At 34.8% G+C, this 18180-nt stretch overlaps 1 protein-coding gene across 1 annotated transcript in view; it reads left to right on the forward strand.

Moving 5' to 3' along the window:
* Pkhd1l1 (PKHD1 like 1) overlaps window positions 1-18180 on the forward strand; it is a 146811-nt gene that overhangs the window by 74799 nt on the left and 53832 nt on the right. The window contains exons 41-51 of the mRNA XM_048802021.1: window positions 352-526; window positions 1814-1970; window positions 2334-2490; window positions 4090-4169; window positions 4780-4909; window positions 5859-5988; window positions 10111-10352; window positions 12239-12375; window positions 13381-14410; window positions 15718-15909; window positions 17697-17848. Coding sequence (XP_048657978.1) covers window positions 352-526; window positions 1814-1970; window positions 2334-2490; window positions 4090-4169; window positions 4780-4909; window positions 5859-5988; window positions 10111-10352; window positions 12239-12375; window positions 13381-14410; window positions 15718-15909; window positions 17697-17848 — 2582 coding nt within the window. The remainder of the gene's footprint in view (window positions 1-351; window positions 527-1813; window positions 1971-2333; window positions 2491-4089; window positions 4170-4779; window positions 4910-5858; window positions 5989-10110; window positions 10353-12238; window positions 12376-13380; window positions 14411-15717; window positions 15910-17696; window positions 17849-18180) is intronic.

An 18180-nucleotide genomic window follows, 5' to 3' on the forward strand; every position in this document is an offset into this window, starting at 1 on the left:
TGTTGTCACTTCCTGCCTTTAGTAGTTCCTCCGTTTCTCCAATTTGCAGTGTTGGAACCTTCATCACTGGAAAACTGAGGAGGCAGGTTTACAGAACTGACTACAGTAAGAGGTCTGAGGGAGGGTTTTTCCCTCTGGATAATGTGCATGTACTTTGTGATGTTTCGGCTATTGTGAGAGGATTTTAGAACTACACATTCAGCCTGTGTTTATTAGAACATGATCATGGGAAAAGGAAGATGTTATTGAAAATGTTTGGGGGACTTAGGAATGATTACACAACGTTATTATGTGAGATTCCACCTAAAGATCTATGGCAGAGCTGTGCTGAGTTTGACCCTCTCTTCATAGGCAGGGGACCTGAGCAAGCTTGTGAAGTGAGTGTGGTCAACGGGAAAGATTCCTCGCTGTCCGTGACTCCGTTTACATACATGACCTCACTGACTCCGCTCATCACTGAAATATCTCCCAGGAGAGGCAGCACAGCAGGGGGCACCAGACTCACAGTCAGGGGATCAGGATTCAGGTACTGTCTTCACATACAAATGGTTTGATTCATGTTTCCAAATTCAGACACTACGCCCCCGCAACCCAATGTGCCAGGACAGTGCTTAAACATAGCTGAGTTCATGTGCATCTTTCTGCTCATAAGCCACACTCGAGGCACAAAATAGTAGTAATAGCTAACACTGATTGTGTGCCCAGTCTATGCCGGGTACCTTCCTATCCATAGAAACTTCCTGCCTTATCTTATGAGACATTTTTAATCCCAGCTGGGTTATGTGGTAGTTCCATTCCTAGTCTTTTAATAATAAAATGGGATTAAATATACAATATTTAAATAATTAAATATACCAGATTTAAATATACCACTTGTAGGTATTTATCCAAAAGACTTAAAATCAGGATAATATAGAGATCCATACATGCCAATGTTTGTAGCAGCACAATCCACAATAGCCAAGTTATAGAACCAGCCTAGGTGCCTATCAACAGACATATGGATAAAGAAAATGAGGTATCTACACCATGGAGTTCTACTCAGTCATAAAGAACAATGAAATTATGTCATTTGCTACTATTTGTAAATGGTAGGACTAATATGAGAGCGCTTAAGTATCTTGCCCCAAATCCTAGTAACATCACAAACATAATCACCTTGTTATGCTTTTCCCACTGTCTGATCTTCGACTGTGATCTGCTTCGCTGGGTAAAAGAAACATCTTTCTGTACACCAGACCCATTTCCCTGTAAATAGTCTTGTTCCTTCTTCTCATGCTTACTATTAGCTCAAACTTCTTGACCATATTGTCATCACTGTTCAGGTGGATCAGGCTGACTTCAAAACACTTCATCACATAAGCTGTAGAAGGTAATTTTAGTTCCTCAAGTACCCATAATTTTATTTTGGATTTGAATTTTAAAAGGAGGATAATTTCTAAGGTCTGTGAGTGTGATAAAAATGTCAATAGGCAAAATGATCCTCAAAAGTCTCTTTCTAAGGTGCCCATTTGGAGACTAATGAATAAGGAATAAGAGCAAAGTAATTCCAATCCAGGCAGTTCTTCCTCTAACGCTAGAGCACTTGGTAATTTGGGCAGTTCTATTTCCTGACCTTTTAATATCTTTGTTTTACTGTATTCCATAACAAATATTTTTGAAGTCTTAATTGAAAAAAGTGTCAATCTGCACTTGGATGGATCCTAGGGCAAGATCATTACTTTGCAATAACACAGATGAAAAAAGGGATTTGATTATATGACATAGAAATTTGAGAAAAACTTTGTCCTGTTTTTCCTTTTCTCCTTTACAGTGAAAATACCCAGGATGTTCACATCACTATAGCTGAAGCCAGATGTGATGTTGAGTTTTCCAACAGGACACACATCTTCTGCACGACAGAGGCCCATACTCCTTCGGGATGGGCGCCAGTTCATGTCAACATCAGAGACATCGGCAGGGCCAAGCTGGTAATAATGCTGTTGGGAATATTGATCACAGCAATAGAAACACTTACTATGGAGGGTGGGCTAATGGGTAGTGGATGTTTTACTTTAATGTCTCCAAAAGATAACTGAACTGTAACTCCACCAAATTTTAAGTAATTGCCATTTTGGTGCTTATTACTAAAATTTTTATTACTTTTGAATCATAAACTAATTGGTAATGTATTTTTCACTTTATTATTATGAGAAACTCGAGTCAACTATCACATATTTGAAGTGGGGTATATTTTGTTATTAAAAATGTGCATTGCTTTACATTTATGTCTGAGAAACTGAAAAATTCTGGTAAATTCTTTGAACTTCAAAATCTCTTGTGCTTTATTACAGGATAATGCTGATTTCCTGTATGTTGATGCTTGGTCCTCCAGTTACTCATGGGGAGGAATATCTCCCCCAGAGGAAGGTTCACTTGCTATTATTACAAAAGGACAGATCATTTTATTGGACCAAAGTACCCCTATTCTGAAAATGTTGCTTATTCAGGGTAAATTTCTGAAAATCTGTTTATTAGTCTCTACCTAGGGACTGTTTCTGTGAAGTTAATTTAACCAACATTTGTGACTGTGAACATCCATAGTTACACTGTGTTTTTAATATGGAATGTAGTGCTGAGTTTTCTGAGTATTAGTCTCTTTGTAGGTATGATATTATTGGGTTACAACAAGCATTTTTTAATCAAATAGAATAAAAAAGTGTCAGAGTGTATTACATGCCCCTACACAACTTTTATAGTTAAATGTTGTCTCATGAAACTGGTTTCCATAACCAAAGGTGAACTTGCCCGTGCACTCATAGTTAATTGATCTCAATAGTACACAGCATTTCCTACTGCAGAAATGCTGATATGATGGATCCAAGAGGTTATAAACTTATAACAGTCCATTAAAGTCAATCCTAAATGACCCCCTGATTCCCTTGGTAGCCAGAGTGTGACTGTGTGACCTTTGCATGAGACCCTGCTTTCAGTGGTCACTGGAGCTTCTCTCTGTTCCTTAATATACTTTTTATAAAAAAAAATATTTTTAGCTGTATGCAGACACAATACCTTTTCATTTAATTTATTTATTTCTATGTGGTGCTGAGGATCAAACCCAGTGCCTCACATGTGCCAGGTAAGCACTCTACCACTGATAGAGCCCTTAATATACTCTTTTCTACCATAAAAAGTGAAATAACCACAACTATTATAATTATGCAAAAAAAATGAGGAATAAGAGTAAAGTGCTTGGGGCTTTGAACATAAACTTCACTGTAATGGTTTTAGCTGCTCAAAGACTTTGGTAATTTTATATATTTTTTAATTTCTGAAATAATAACAATGTTTTAGTTATTCAAAGTTATTGAGTATGGGATCTTTATTTTATTGTTTTGTGGAAGGGATACCAGGGATTCAACTCAGGGGCACCCAACCACTGAGCCACATCCCCAGCCCTATTTTGTTTTTTATTTAGAAACAGGGTCTCACTGAGTTGCTTAGCACCTCGCTTTTTGCTAAGGCTGGCTTTGAACTCACAATGCTCCTGCCTCAGCTTCCCAAACTGTTGGGGTTTCAGGCATGCATCACTGGGCCTACTAGCATGGGATCTTTAGACAAGTAAAATGTTACTGTCTACATGTTTAGATTAATCTATAAAAATGCACCTTATTATATTCTTGATAATGCTAATCAACCTGTAGCTGTTTTAGGTGCGAATTAGTGGGCAAGAATTCAGAGTTAATGTTGATGTTATAGAATAGTTTCTATAAACATGCTTTTGTGTGACTTTAAGTGTTTTATTCTTAATTTATATTTCAAAACCCTGTTATTTATAGAATTAATTTGTGCAGCTATACTATTTAATAACATTTAAGATATGAAAATTGCCAAAGGAAAATAATCTGCCCTAGATTTTGTTTTTCTGTGAACTTCCAGGGTCTTATCTGAAGCTTTTATACTTTCATGTTACCAAAGAGCAGAAGTAAAGTGACACATATTAAGGTAGCAAGAGAGGGATAAGAAATTACATTTTTACTTTTAATTTAGTAGGTGAATTTTGATAATACTTTTTTCTTGAGATATGTTTAAAAATTGTATGGTTCACAGGTGGAACTCTAATATTTGATGAAGCTGACATTGAACTCCAAGCAGAAAATATTCTAATTACGGACGGTGGTACTCTTCAGGTACATAAGAGAACATGACATACATTTATTGTTAACCTGTTTCCTTTTTAAATACTATATGTAAAATGGATAGTTAATTACACCAACCTCTCCTGAGTTTATCTTTGATTAGGTTTGCTTTATTAATAAAACAATCTTTATCTGGGGAAAAGTTTCTTAGAATATTCTTGCAATTTAATGGGAAGATAATTAGAGTTTTATCAAGGAGCAGAATTTAAAATAGAACAAGAAATATAGCTCTGATATGTGGCTAAAGTCGACCAGAAGTCTCGCATATTTTTCTGACTAGAGACTTTAAGGCTTGTATTTTGAAAGAAAGATATGAACAGTTGAACAACCAATCCTCAAAAAGAGAGGGAAGAGATGGGAAAACAAATTTGTTTTTCATAATGAGAATTGTGGATATGAAGCCAGAAGTGGTAATGCACTCCTGTAATCCCAGCTACTCAGCAGGCTGAAGCAGGAGGATCATAAGTTCACAGCCACAGAAAGTGTGTCCTGTTGGGACACAATAGAATTGTATTCAATTTCTCATCAAGTTTTTTTTTTTAAAGTAAATATTGGACTTTAATTTTAATTTTCTGAATGAGGCCTGTGAAATCTCTTGCAGATCGGGACAGAAGCATCTCCCTTCCAGCACAAAGCAGTCATTACCTTGCATGGGCACCTGAGATCTCCTGAGCTCCCTGTGTATGGGGCCAAAACACTGGCTGTGCGTGAGGGAGTCCTGGATCTGCATGGTACTGAGGCCCAAGCTAAGTGAAAGCTCCCAAGCTAGTCTGTGTTTAGATATCTTCCTCTGAACTCCACTAACCTCCCCTAGCACAGGCCAGCCTCAAGGCCACTCCTCCCCGGGCCATGTCTACAGCCTTCCTCCAACCCTTTGCCATATGCTTCCACATATGCATGCACATGCGCAGTGTCAAATGCACAGTCACATGCACAGTGCATGGTGACTGTGTACTTCATTCATTTGTCCATGTGGAAAGGCACTAAGACTGGAAACAGAAGATGGATTCCTTGCATTTGTATCCAAAAATGGACTCTTTCTAAAATACATCAATAAATTTATAGTTGAACTTTTTTATAGCTATATTCCAGAAAATTGCCAGCAAGTAAAGATGATTTTGATAGTGTTGAAGGTGCCAGGATAACATTTTATAAAAGATGAATGAAATTTGTCTTTTTTATGTGGAAGTCCTATATATTGCAATAATCTGTTTTTTATAGATTTAGAATGTCATAAACATAGTACCTTGTTATGATCATAAATGTCCTACATCATGCTAAATATATCCTACTAAAAGTTCTTAGTTTTACATGTATCACTTATCTCTAGATTATTGGTTTAAGCAGTCCCTATCAATAATGAAAAAAAATAACAGTCCATTTTGTTAATATGATTACACCACATTTATATTGTGCTTATAAAAGGAAGATTGTTATCAGTGGAATACATCATTGCAGAGAATATTTTTTCCAATTTCATAGAAACATACATTATTATTAAACCTGTTACTTTTCTGAAGCAAGCATTCTTCACATTTCTTTTGTGACATAGGTATGAAATCCTAAGGTACAATTAACCTTCCTCAAATTCATTTAATCCAAATTAAATTGCATAAATTAAAATGCATAAAATCTCAGTAACATAGAAAGCACATCTGAAGTTTTGCATGTTGTCTCCAGGTCTGCCTATTTCTGTGGTCTGGACACGTTTGGCTCACACTGCAAAGGCAGGGGAACGGATTTTGATTTTACAAGAAGCTGTGACATGGAAGGAAGGAGATAAGATTGTAATTGCAAGCACAGGACACAGGTATGAGTTTGGTTTAGAAAGCAGATTTTTTTTTAAGCTTGTAAAAAATGAACAATTCAAAAGGTCCACGCTCTTTGATTTACATTTGAATCCTCTAAAAGAAGCATGAACAGCCTAATAGATGTGTGCCAAGTGTGAACATTTGGTTGATGACCAAGTGTGTTGAGTTTTCAGTGACTGAATTTACAATTACAAAAAAAAGTAAGTACAAATCTGAATGTATAAAATAAATATGAACTAATTATTTTGTTTTCCATAGCTAGGTTCCTATGTAAGATTTCATTTAAAAAAAACATTCTGCTATTGAAAGTCATTTGAAAATTTTGACTTAGAATATTAATTAAATACATTCATGAATGCAAAAATGTAAATGAGTTTCTTTGTTTGAGGTCACCAAAGAATATGGTTGAAAGCAGCTTGTGGAACCCTTTCTTATCTTACAGTATTGGCAGTGGTCCCACAGAGCAAATTTCTTAGCAATGATTGAGTAAAAGGGAAGAAACCATGATAGAAAAAGTGATAATTAAAGTAACCTTTTAGGTGCCTGACATTTTAAAATTGAAACTGCTTTTTAGGTGCCTGACATTTTAAAATTGAAACTGCTTATGACCCTTAATTTATATTAGTTACATATTTTTAGTAAACAAGAAATATAAGGAAAAATAATACAGCTCTCCTAAATATATCAGGGAGTGGGGATAAAAATAGCCTTATTTTTGTTTTACTGTTCAAATTATGGATAATACTGAGATTGGATATGGTTATGCTTATCAGGAAGTAAATAGTAATTTATGACAAGAAACCAATATGTTAAGGGCAATTTAAAATTGAAATTCGAGATGGCATTTAAAGTTTTCCATTTTCCAAACTAAAAATAGATTTGCAGATGTTAGGAAGAGTTAAATGCATACTTAGATTTGAAAGTGCCCATTTTTTCTGCCCTTGGAAGAAATTTTAATTACATAATGGCAAAACAAACAAGCAGGAAAATCATAGGGCTTATTAATAGAATAGAAAATCTTCATTTATACCCTTACTCTAAACAGAGTAAGTTTACAGTTTAGCATAGGGCTATTTAATTTTAAGAAACAAGAATTAAGGAGTTTCTTTCCAAATCTAATTCATTGTTCACTATTTCATTGGTAAATCCTACTTGAGAATTTGTAAAGCCAGGTAAAGGTTAAGAAAATAGCTTCTGAAATCAATCAGCCTGGGCCCATTCCCAGCAATACCCTTAGTCATCATATTTCCCTTCTCTGTGCTTCAGTTGAATTGCAATGCTAATAATATATACCCCATAGAATTATTGTAAGCAGTCAGTGAGTTAATATGTGCAAAGCTTTAGAGCAGAACTTGGCTCAAAGTGTTTATAAGCATGAGGTATCACTACAAAGGAAAGAAAGGTGTTTCTAGGTGCACGCACATATAAAAATGCCATTTAGAACTGTCTTTTTAAAAGAAATTGCTATATCATCTGGATGTGAGAGAATCCAGGAAAGAACAACCCCTTTCCCCTACCACCTGTGAGATATTGCACTACTGAATCATTCTTTTCTATAAACAACCTGTAGAGACCTGCCTGTTGCTACCCGTCCTGACCCCTTTCCCCACAATTCCTTCTCTGAATCCTTTGCAATTCTAGGTTTCTCTGATGACCCACTGTTTTAAAAAATAACTTTATTCTGGCATATCCTCTAGCTTCTTTCATTATTATCCTTTTTTTTCCCAAAAAGATTAGTACACTGCTTAATATTACATTCCCATTTCATCCTTACTATCCTTTCTCCCCACCCCCCATTTAAACCCCTACATTCATTTTTATCTTTTAAAATATTTATTAGTGCATTATAGCTATATATAATAGTGGGGCTCATTTTGACATATGTATAAATCCATATAACAGAGTTTGTTCAGTTTCAATCCTCAGTACTTCCTCTTTCCTTCCCCTGCACACTCTCCCTAATCCCCTTCTTCCACTGTATTGATTTTATTTCTATTTTTATGTGAAAGGGAGAAAAGGGAATAAAAAAGGAGATCTCATGAAACTAGAGTACACTTGGGGAATCAAGGGGCATAGAGAATGGGAGGGGAAGGGGAAGAACTAGGGAATAAAGTTGACCAAATTATGTTATGTGCATATGTGAATATATCACAATTCATTCCAATTTTGTATACAATTATAATGTACCAATACCACATTTTTTAGTTACAAAACTTTGTAGTATATTTTGAAATAAGATATTGTGATGCCTCCAGCCTTGTTCTTTTTGCCAAGATTCCTTTAATAATTTGAAGTTCCATTTAAATTTTAGGATTAATTTTTTAATTCTGTGAGGATTGACATTAGAATTTTGACAAGGATTGCATCAAATCCATAGATAACTTTAGGTAGTATGGACTAAGTCTATTTATTTATTTTTTTGGTACTAATTTTTCACTGAGGGGTGCTCTACCACTGAACAACACTCTCAGTCCTTTTTATATTTTTTATGTTATTTTTTATTTTTTAAATTAAATTATTTATTTATTCTAATTTGTTATACATGATGACAGAATGCAATTCATTTCATATTACACATATAGAGCCCAATTTTTCAAGTCACCGATTGTACACAAAGTATTTTCACACCATTCGTGTCTTCATACATGTACTTAGGGTAATGATATCTAACTCATTCCACCATCATTCCTACCGACTTGCCCCTTCCTTTCCCCTCCCTCCCCTTTGCCCATTCCTCCCATGCCCCGTCCCCCATCGCCATTATGTAAACCCCTACATTCTAATATTTTTCTTCACAAAACCATTCCCAGAATTACCATCCTTCACTTCTTGCACATCACATATTCTTTTGGTTCTGCCCTTGAAATGTCTCTTCTATCAGCTTTTCCTTCTCTAGGTTTAAATTAGACCCTCAGACCTTTATTCCTGAAATATGATGGCATTGTCCTATTTAGGCTCCACTACACTTTTCCCCACACCAATCCATTCTTCATTAATTTGTTCAACCAGTAGAAAACTGTTGCTGTTACTGAGTTTTGATATGTATTTTACAAAGTGCTCAGCATGCAAAACGGTTCAGGGTCCTTGCCTAGAAGAGCAGCCAGATTGGTGGAAGGGACAGAGAAGTAGGTACTTTTTAATTCTAGACTACCTATGGTGTGGTTATTCTGAGGGCAACAGGGCATTATGCAAAGTGCACTGGGAATCCAGAAGGATTGGGAAAGTTGAGAGACTTGACTTCTAATCTATTTCGCACGTGGCACTATCATTCAAACTTGTACTTAAAGAATGGAAAGCATTTGCAAGGGAGAAAAGGGTCAAAAGAGAATTTCAGGAAGACACAAGAAAATCCCTTAAGCTTACCTCTGTTAACAGCACCGATCTTTAGTAGATAATTTCCAATCAGAAGTTAACAGACTCATCTTAAAACCAGGGGCACTTTCTACTTGGTATCCCTAGTACTTAACTATATACCTAGACAATAAATATTTGTTGAGCAGTTAAATATATGAAGAGGTACATTATGGGAATTTGCAAGTCCTTTTTACTGTAGCTGGAATTTGGGGCATATTGGAGAAATGGTAGAAATAAACTTCAACTCAATGTTTTCTTTTCTTTGCTCAGGAATATCCAATGACTTTTCTTTGTAAGGGTTTCTCAGCTTTGGTGATTTGCATTTTATACCAGATAATCTTTGTTGTAGGGACCAACCCGTGGATTATAGGATCTCAGAAACCTCCCTGACCTCTACCCACCAGATGCCAATAGCACCTTCTTGCTGTGACAGCTAACAATGTCTCCATGCATTGCTAGAGTATAAACAACCCTCAACTGAGAAGTTCTGAGGATGATCCTAAAGTTATGAATGAATAGTTCTTTTGAATTCTTTTTAAAATTGAATACAGTCTTATGAACAAGTCTACCACTTCAAAGTATTTTTATTTAGTTATTCTAAAAAAAGTAAAATACTGTATTCAAATTCTTCTTCAGAATATTTCACAATGTAAAAAATTTCCTTATTTTATAAATGAAATATTCAAAATGGCATCAAGTGAATATGTCAAATCAATATATTATGCTGATTTATAATAACTTTGAAATTTAAAAAAAATGTTTTACAGACATAGTCAACGAGAGAATGAAGAAAGAACCATCGAATCTGTATCTACTGATGGCAAAAACATAACACTAACTAATCCACTGAATTACACACACTTAGGAATCACTGTCACACTCCCTGATGGAACTCTTTTTGAAGCAAGGGCAGAAGTTGGAATTCTTACAAGAAATATCTTAATAAGAGGATCTGATAATATAGAGTGGAATAACAAAATCCCAGCATGTCCTGATGGGTTTGACACAGGTAATTTTAGCAGTTATCAGGTAATTTTAGTAGCTGGTATAATCATGATGCATAAATAGATTATCTAATGTTTTCATTTCCTTATTCCAAAATTTAATTGTCTTATATTGAAATGCCATATTTTAGTTTCACCTTGTAAATCTGCCTGTAACTTTCATGGAAATCTGGAAGACCTAGTAGTATTTTTAAGTAACATTATGAAAGTATTTGCAATATATTGAATAAAAATGGTTATTGTTGACACCAGTGGGAGAAATGAGTGCACTTGGATTCTGTTGATAAAGTCTCTATTTTTATGATCCCTTTTATGTTTAGATTAGACCTTGATAATTATGGATTTGAATATCATTTAAAAATTGTCCTTTAAATTTACCTAAATGTAGAAAACTACATTTGATGATAATCTGTTTAGCAAATATTTGATTTAGCAATGCTTTTCCTCTTTTCAAAAATCTGTATTCCATTAGGGCAGTGTATGTGGGAGTAAATTCAGTGTAGATAGGTATTTTAACTAATAATTCCTGGACAGATGATGGATTGATGGACAAATGAATAGATGAAAAGGTAAAGAAGTAAATATAGAGATCAGAGCCTGTCAGGATAGGCTGGGGCAGAATTTGTCAACATTGGAATTTTTGACATTTTATCCAGATCATTCTTTGTGTGTGGCTTTGTCCTGTGCATTGTATGATGTTTGGCATTATACCTGGTCTCTACTGATTAAATTCTAGTAACATTTCCTACAACTGTGTTAACCAAAAATGTTTCTAGACTTTGCAAAAATGTTCTCTAGAGGCAAATCATCCTATCATCCCCAGTTAAGAGCCATTGGACTAGGTTATGCTATAATAACAAACAAGCCCCAAATCTTAGTGATTTAAAATGACAAACATTTATTTCTCATTCATGCTACATGTGTCCAGTCCAAAATGGGTCAATGGAGAGACTCTGCTCATTATAACCATTCCAGAATCCAGTCTAATGTAGGTTCCATCTCAATGTGGATTTTCATGATTTCTGAAGCAGGAGCTGAGATGGCTGAAGGGTTCAGCACTAGCAATTAATTGCTTTGGACCTGAAGTCATATGTGCCTCTTCTATTCAGGTGTTATTAGGCAGAGCTAAGTCCATGGTGATGTCTAACTTGAAGGGAATGAATTAATACAAGCCTGTATATACCCAGTAGAAGAGAGCTGTACATATGTGAATCTTAATGATATTTTTATGTAGTAGAAAGGACAATGTATTTTGCAAGCCTCTTAAATATTTAATCTAATCATTAATATCATTTCAATTCTATAAGTAGATAAATAATGACAGATACAGCTTGGATAGTAACCTTTTCTTCAATAAGATGTATAAATAAAACTCATTAGATTTGACACAAATAACCTATATTCTGATTTCAGTTCATCTGCTTCAAGTCTCACAGAGTACATGAAATCAAGTTTCAAACTATTTAAGATAATACCTCCTATCTTGTCCACTCACTATAATTTTAAGAATTAAGTGAAACAGTACATATTCTAATGTTATATAAAATTGCATTAATTTTGCTAATCCTTAGTTTGGAGAAAAACTTCAGAAATAATAAAACAAAATACCTTTATCAGGATTCACTCAACCATTGAAATATTTCTTTAGCTTCTTCTCTAACAAATGCTTCAGTAAGTATTCTGGGGCATGCAAAGGGGACAAGACAGGGTACTTACCCTTTGTACCATCTAGAAGAGGAGATGAAGTGAATGCATGTATTTATGTTCCAGAATAAGATTGCAATAATATTGAATGAAAAGATGCAATTAGGTATGGAGGAAAATATTTCTTTATATAATAAAAGAAGATTGCAGCATGGTCTTTTAAGATTCTCTTAAAATATTTTTAAAGGTGAATTTGCTACACAGACATGCCTCCAAGGAAAGTTTGGAGAAGAAATAGGAAGTGATGAGTTTGGAGGCTGCATTATGTTTCATGCTCCTTTACCTGATTCTAACATGGTAACCGGAAGAATAGAATATGTGGAGGTAAGAAGCATTATCGTTAAACCACAGTGGCTTAACTAAAGTTATCTGTATAATGAAAATGTATTAAGTTCCTCCTGTTTGATATACTCTGCTTATAATCTGACAGGGAAGACAGATAAAGAAGGGAAGGTGAGAATGAGGGAGGGAAGAAATTATAGCAAAATCCATAACCCGTTCTGGGCACACCTAGACCTCATTGATGATGACAGATCAATGCCTCCATTTCATGATACTCTCCCCTAAGATATGTTACACACATGTAACATCTGAGATATGAACTGTTTGAGGTTGCCAGGGTCAATTTACATAGTAAATATTAACAATGGTTATTTTTCTATTTTTAGATGGGGAATGAAGATAAATAGATGATCTAATATTTTCTTTCCTTATTCCATGAGTTTATATTAAACACACACACAAATTCACACATTCATACATTTGGCCATCCTTAGTATTAGACCTATTCTAGAGTCATACCAACTTGGCTTTGAATGGAGTGGAGCTTTGTGACTGTGATCAAGATGCACAACCTTTTTAAGAAACTTCAGTTTCTTCATCTTCAAAATGAAGTTTAGTGACCAGACTCAACTTTGTAGTATTGTGACAAAGACTGTGGTTGTGCATGTAAAAACACTTAATATAATATTAGGTACATGGCGAACATTCAGAAGTTTTTCTTATTATTGTATAATAACCAAAGTAAAGAAAGCAAAAGGTCTTTTAAGAGATTTCATTTTGCAAAACACAATTATTATTAGACAGAAGTAAAAAGTGAAAGCCAAAGATGGCTTTTGTTCATTTATTCATTCATTTTCTCACAAGCATGGTCTTTTATACATTGTCTAAAATAAGCTGGATTGAGAATAAAATAACATTTCAAACAATAAATAATGTGGAAGATATTAATGTATCAGTAATTAATTTGTAATTTTGAACCAAGGAAAAAAGAGCTGGGCAAACTGTGAGTCTATGTAGATTAATAACTGTGATTTCTGGGCTTGACAGGTATTCCATGCTGGCCAGGCTTTCCGATTGGGGCGATATCCAATACATTGGCACCTACTCGGAGATTTACAGTTTAAATCTTACGTAAGAGGTTGTGCAATTCACCAAACCTATAATAGAGCTGTTACCATCCATAACACACATCATCTTCTGGTTGAGAGGAATATTATATATGATATCAAGGGAGGAGCATTTTTTATAGAAGATGGTATTGAACATGGCAACATTCTGCAATATAACTTGGCAGTATTTGTTCAGCAAAGTACTAGTCTTCTGAATGATGATGTGACCCCAGCTGCATTTTGGGTAACCAACCCCAACAACACCATACGACACAATGCAGCTGCTGGTGGTACTCATTTTGGCTTTTGGTACCGAATGAATGACCACCCTGATGGACCATCTTATGACCAGAATATTTGCCAAAAAAGAGTTCCTCTTGGAGAATTCTTTAATAATACTGTTCATTCTCAAGGTTGGTTTGGACTGTGGATCTTTGAGGAATATTTCCCCATGCAGACGGGATCTTGTACTTCTTCAGTGCCAGTGCCTGCAATTTTTAATTCACTTACTACATGGAATTGTCAAAAAGGAGCTGAATGGGTTAACGGAGGTGCCCTGCAATTTCATAACTTTGTGATGGTAAACAATTATGAGGCTGGAATTGAGACCAAGAGGATCCTGGCTCCCTATATTGGAGGGTGGGGTGAAACTAATGGAGCAGTGATTAAAAATGCCAAAATTGTTGGTCATCTTGATGAACTGGGAATGGGGTCTGCATTTTGCACATCAAAGGGCCTAGTGCTCCCATTTAGTGAAGGCTTGACTGTATCGTCAGTACATTTTATGAACTTTGACCGTCCCAATTGTGTAGCTTTGGGAGTGACATCCATCACTGGTGTTTGTAATGATAGATGTGGAGGTTGGAGTGCAAAATTTGTTGACATTGAGTATTTTTACACACCTAATAAGGCTGGCTTTCGATGGGAACATGAAGCAGTACTGATTGATGTTGACGGTTCGCTTACAGGTAACACTATTTTTCAATTTATGATTAGAATACATTGAAAATATATTTGTGTTAATATAGAGGTGATTTGTTACAGCATATTCATCAGCATTATAGACCTTACCCAGCACCAAACTTCAATAATGTTTTAATAGATAGAGTTTAACATCTGACACAGATGAGACATTCTTTTCTGGAACAGCATCAAACTATCAGAGCCAGCTTCCAAAAGTATCTTTTTTCTATCACATTTGCACTTTGATTTTAAATTAATGGTAAATTTTGAGCAGTGTATATGGGAACATTGATCAGAAAAGGAAGATATTCCAGTTTTAGAATTCTTCCACTTTATATTCAATTGTACAGATAAGAAATTACTTTCATGACCACCCAAATTCTACAGCCAGTCATGCCCCAGAGACATATACCTTCCAGGTTTATTTGTGTAAGCAGTGTAGATAGAATGGATATACTCTTGCTAGAATACTTTTAAAGAATAGGAGTGACAAGCCTGCTATTAACTCTTTTTTTCTCAATTTAAATTCTCAATTTTGTTTTGTTCAAATAATATATTTAGAAAATTCAATATATATTGTAGGTTAATTTTTTTTTTTAGCATTTGAAGACCAGGGTATGTCACAGTTTCTGCACATATTCATGGTTTCTAGAATTTAGTGGCTGTAAATTTTTAGAGATAAAGACTTGTCTAAATAAAACTCTGTGTGTGTGTGTGTGTGTGTGTGTGTGTGTCTGTTTTACTGAATAAGACTTTTTAGGAGTGTGCCACTTGACAGGTAAACTTAGAGATGTTTATAATTATTTTTGAAAGACAAAAGAACATTCATCTCAGTATTTAGATGGACTGAGAACTATAGTGGATAATGTCTGTCTCCTAATTGTTGTGGCTTTTAAGAGGGAGAACATTTGGATGCTTCTGACATATCAATCTTTGTGTAATCTTTATTGATTTACTTAATTCTGCTTAATATTTAATGTTAGTTGGCAGTTTATTAGTTAAGAGTATAGAATCCATAGTCACACTGCCTGAATTTGAATCCTTTTATGTGTCTTAACAAAGTTATTTGTTGCACTCCTCATCTTTCATTGTGACTTTCACATATGCTTCAGATTCACATATACTGTAAATACATTTACAGTAAGACCCGCTGCAGAACCTTTGTATGAGGTCTCCTTGCCTCATGCAAACAGAATAATTTTTCCAAGATTTTTAGATTTTATTTATAATAGTATAGATCACAGTACCTGTACACCACATACCAGTTTTCTAACATGAACTAGAAATCATGTTCCTTCTGTTTCTTTTCCAGGACACAAAGGGTACACGGTCATCCCACATAGCTCATTGCTAGACCCTTCACATTGCATTCAGGAAGACCAGTGGAGCATCGGATTCCCTGGATCTCTTTGTGATGCTTCAGTCAGCTTCCACCGTTTAGCATTCAACAAACCTTCCCCAGTATCTCTACTTGAAAAGGATGTGGTTCTTTCAGACTCTTTTGGTATGTGGATTATAATAGTTTAAACCACTGATTTGAGTATGTTTTCCTAAATGTCTGCCATCATCTTCTTGAGTTGTTACTTGATGTTTTGGAACACTGCAAAAAAGCATAATATGTATATCAGAGTTCAGGCAGGAAACAAGCAACACACTCAGTGAGTGTTTGAGAAGACTTGAATAAATGCATGGACTAGCAAATGTTCGGTTGATCAAGAAGCCTCCAGAAAATATTATGACAGAGAGCAGAGAAGTTGGCATAGCCCTTGGAGCAACACTTTAAACGTATACCACCACTGAAGACAAATATTTATTATGCTTGATGACTAAGATGGAATTGGGGAGCATTTGCTAGGTCAATAGCTGTATATGAAGTGCCAGGTGCTGTCAATTTACTGATTTCTACCAATATAGATACTACACGTGGAACAATGAATATGTTTGACATCATTACCAACTAGGTTATAGTAATCTGCAATCCTTATCCATCATCCATGTGACATATTCACTAGTCAAAAAGAAAAAAAATTAATGGGTATGAGGTGGCAATCTTGATTCTCATCTCTCTCAAGTCTTTGATTATTGTACTAATCTCTGTACTTTCCTCTCAAAGATTTAGAACTACTTCAGTTTATTATTGTGTTTGTCAGTTTTTTATTACCATCACAGCTATTCAAGGTTTCAGTTCATGGTCAGTTGGCCTCATTACTTTTGGGCCAATGGTGAAACAGCATATCATTGCAGGAAGTGTTTGGTGGGGCAAACTGCTCACCTCATGGCCAGAATGCAAAAGAAAGAAAGAAGAGCCTGGGGTTATAGGACACCAAGAGAGCAGGAAGTCTCCTTTAGATGGGGGAGGAGTGGATATTTGCTGAATTATCATAGTTCATATTTTTTTTCTGGGATTTTGGTATTGTAATTTTAGTGCCTCTGTTCAAGGCTCTTGTAAAACTAACACCAATTCATAATCCTAACAATTTTGTTTTCCCTTGATAATGGATTTTTTATGTATTCTTAAAAGAAAATGAATTACAGTTTATTTTATAATATTCTTCCTAAATTATTAAGGTAAAAGTTGTTAATTTTACATAAAATCCAATGAAAGACAAAAAGAGAGAAGGAAAAAGGGGGACAATTAATCAAAGAACTTTTTTTTGTAGTGTAAGAGATCTTTTCAGATATTCTACTGAAATTGTCAGGCAATCTCTCATGCCAAAAGCATTACTGCACTATATAGATTTTCCCATAACCATAGTTTAAATTCAAAGTTTCTCAATTTATAAAATGTAGATGTTATACTCACTGTTAAGTGATAGACTTTAAAAGTGATACTTTTAGCCTTATTGCTTAAGATCTTTAAATTGAAACTTAATTGAGGCCAAGTAGAAGTATTTGCTACTAAAAATTAGTCTTTGTTATATAAGTTTTTGTGAATTCAACAGACACAGGAGACAAATAGAGAATCTGTGTATATTTGTATACACTGTAAATCCAGAATTCTGAAGAATTAAGCTGTTAATAGAAATGAAATTATGTTTAGGTCAATGATATTTAAAGAATTATATTAATACATTTAAGTACTTTTGTCCTGGTATTATTTATAATTGTCATCGTGTTTTAATCATATCTTTCTTTCCCTAAGGAATTAAGTCTTAATTTTGTTTTAAAATACCAAATGAGAAGAGATTCCCATTGACTAAACCAATATTTTCCATTTTCAGTTGTTTTTAAAAGGAGAAATTTCATAAAGGTAGTTACCACTATCATTTGCTTGTTTGCATTCTTCCTCAGGAACAAGCATTGTTCCCTTTCAGAAGAAACGACTGACTCACACGTCTGGGTGGATGGCTCTGATTCCAAATGCAAATCATATTAACTGGTATTTTAAAGGTGTGGATCATGTAACCAACATATCATATACATCAACATTCTATGGATTTAAGGTAAATAAAGACTATAAAATGGATCATCTAATCATTGTAACTGCATGTCACTCAAATGCAGCCTGTATGCTTATCCTTAAAACCACTGTCAGGTCCAGAATGCTCTTGCCTCACAGGTCAACTTATTAAAGTCCAATACTCCCTTCACGGCCCATTATAAATCTAAGAGTTAAGCCAAAGGAGCCTTACTTGAGAATAGGAAGTAAGCAATCTTTCTGCCATGTTCCCATGATACTGTGCTTGTTATTATTACCATGTTAATAGATTACATTTGCTGTGTGTTTATGATGCCTCAGGTACCAACTAAGGGATTTTTATTTGTATCATGAATT

The sequence above is a fragment of the Marmota marmota genome, unplaced genomic scaffold (assembly GCF_001458135.2).
Source record: "Marmota marmota marmota unplaced genomic scaffold, marMar, whole genome shotgun sequence".
NCBI classification, from domain to species: Eukaryota; Metazoa; Chordata; class Mammalia; order Rodentia; family Sciuridae; genus Marmota; species Marmota marmota.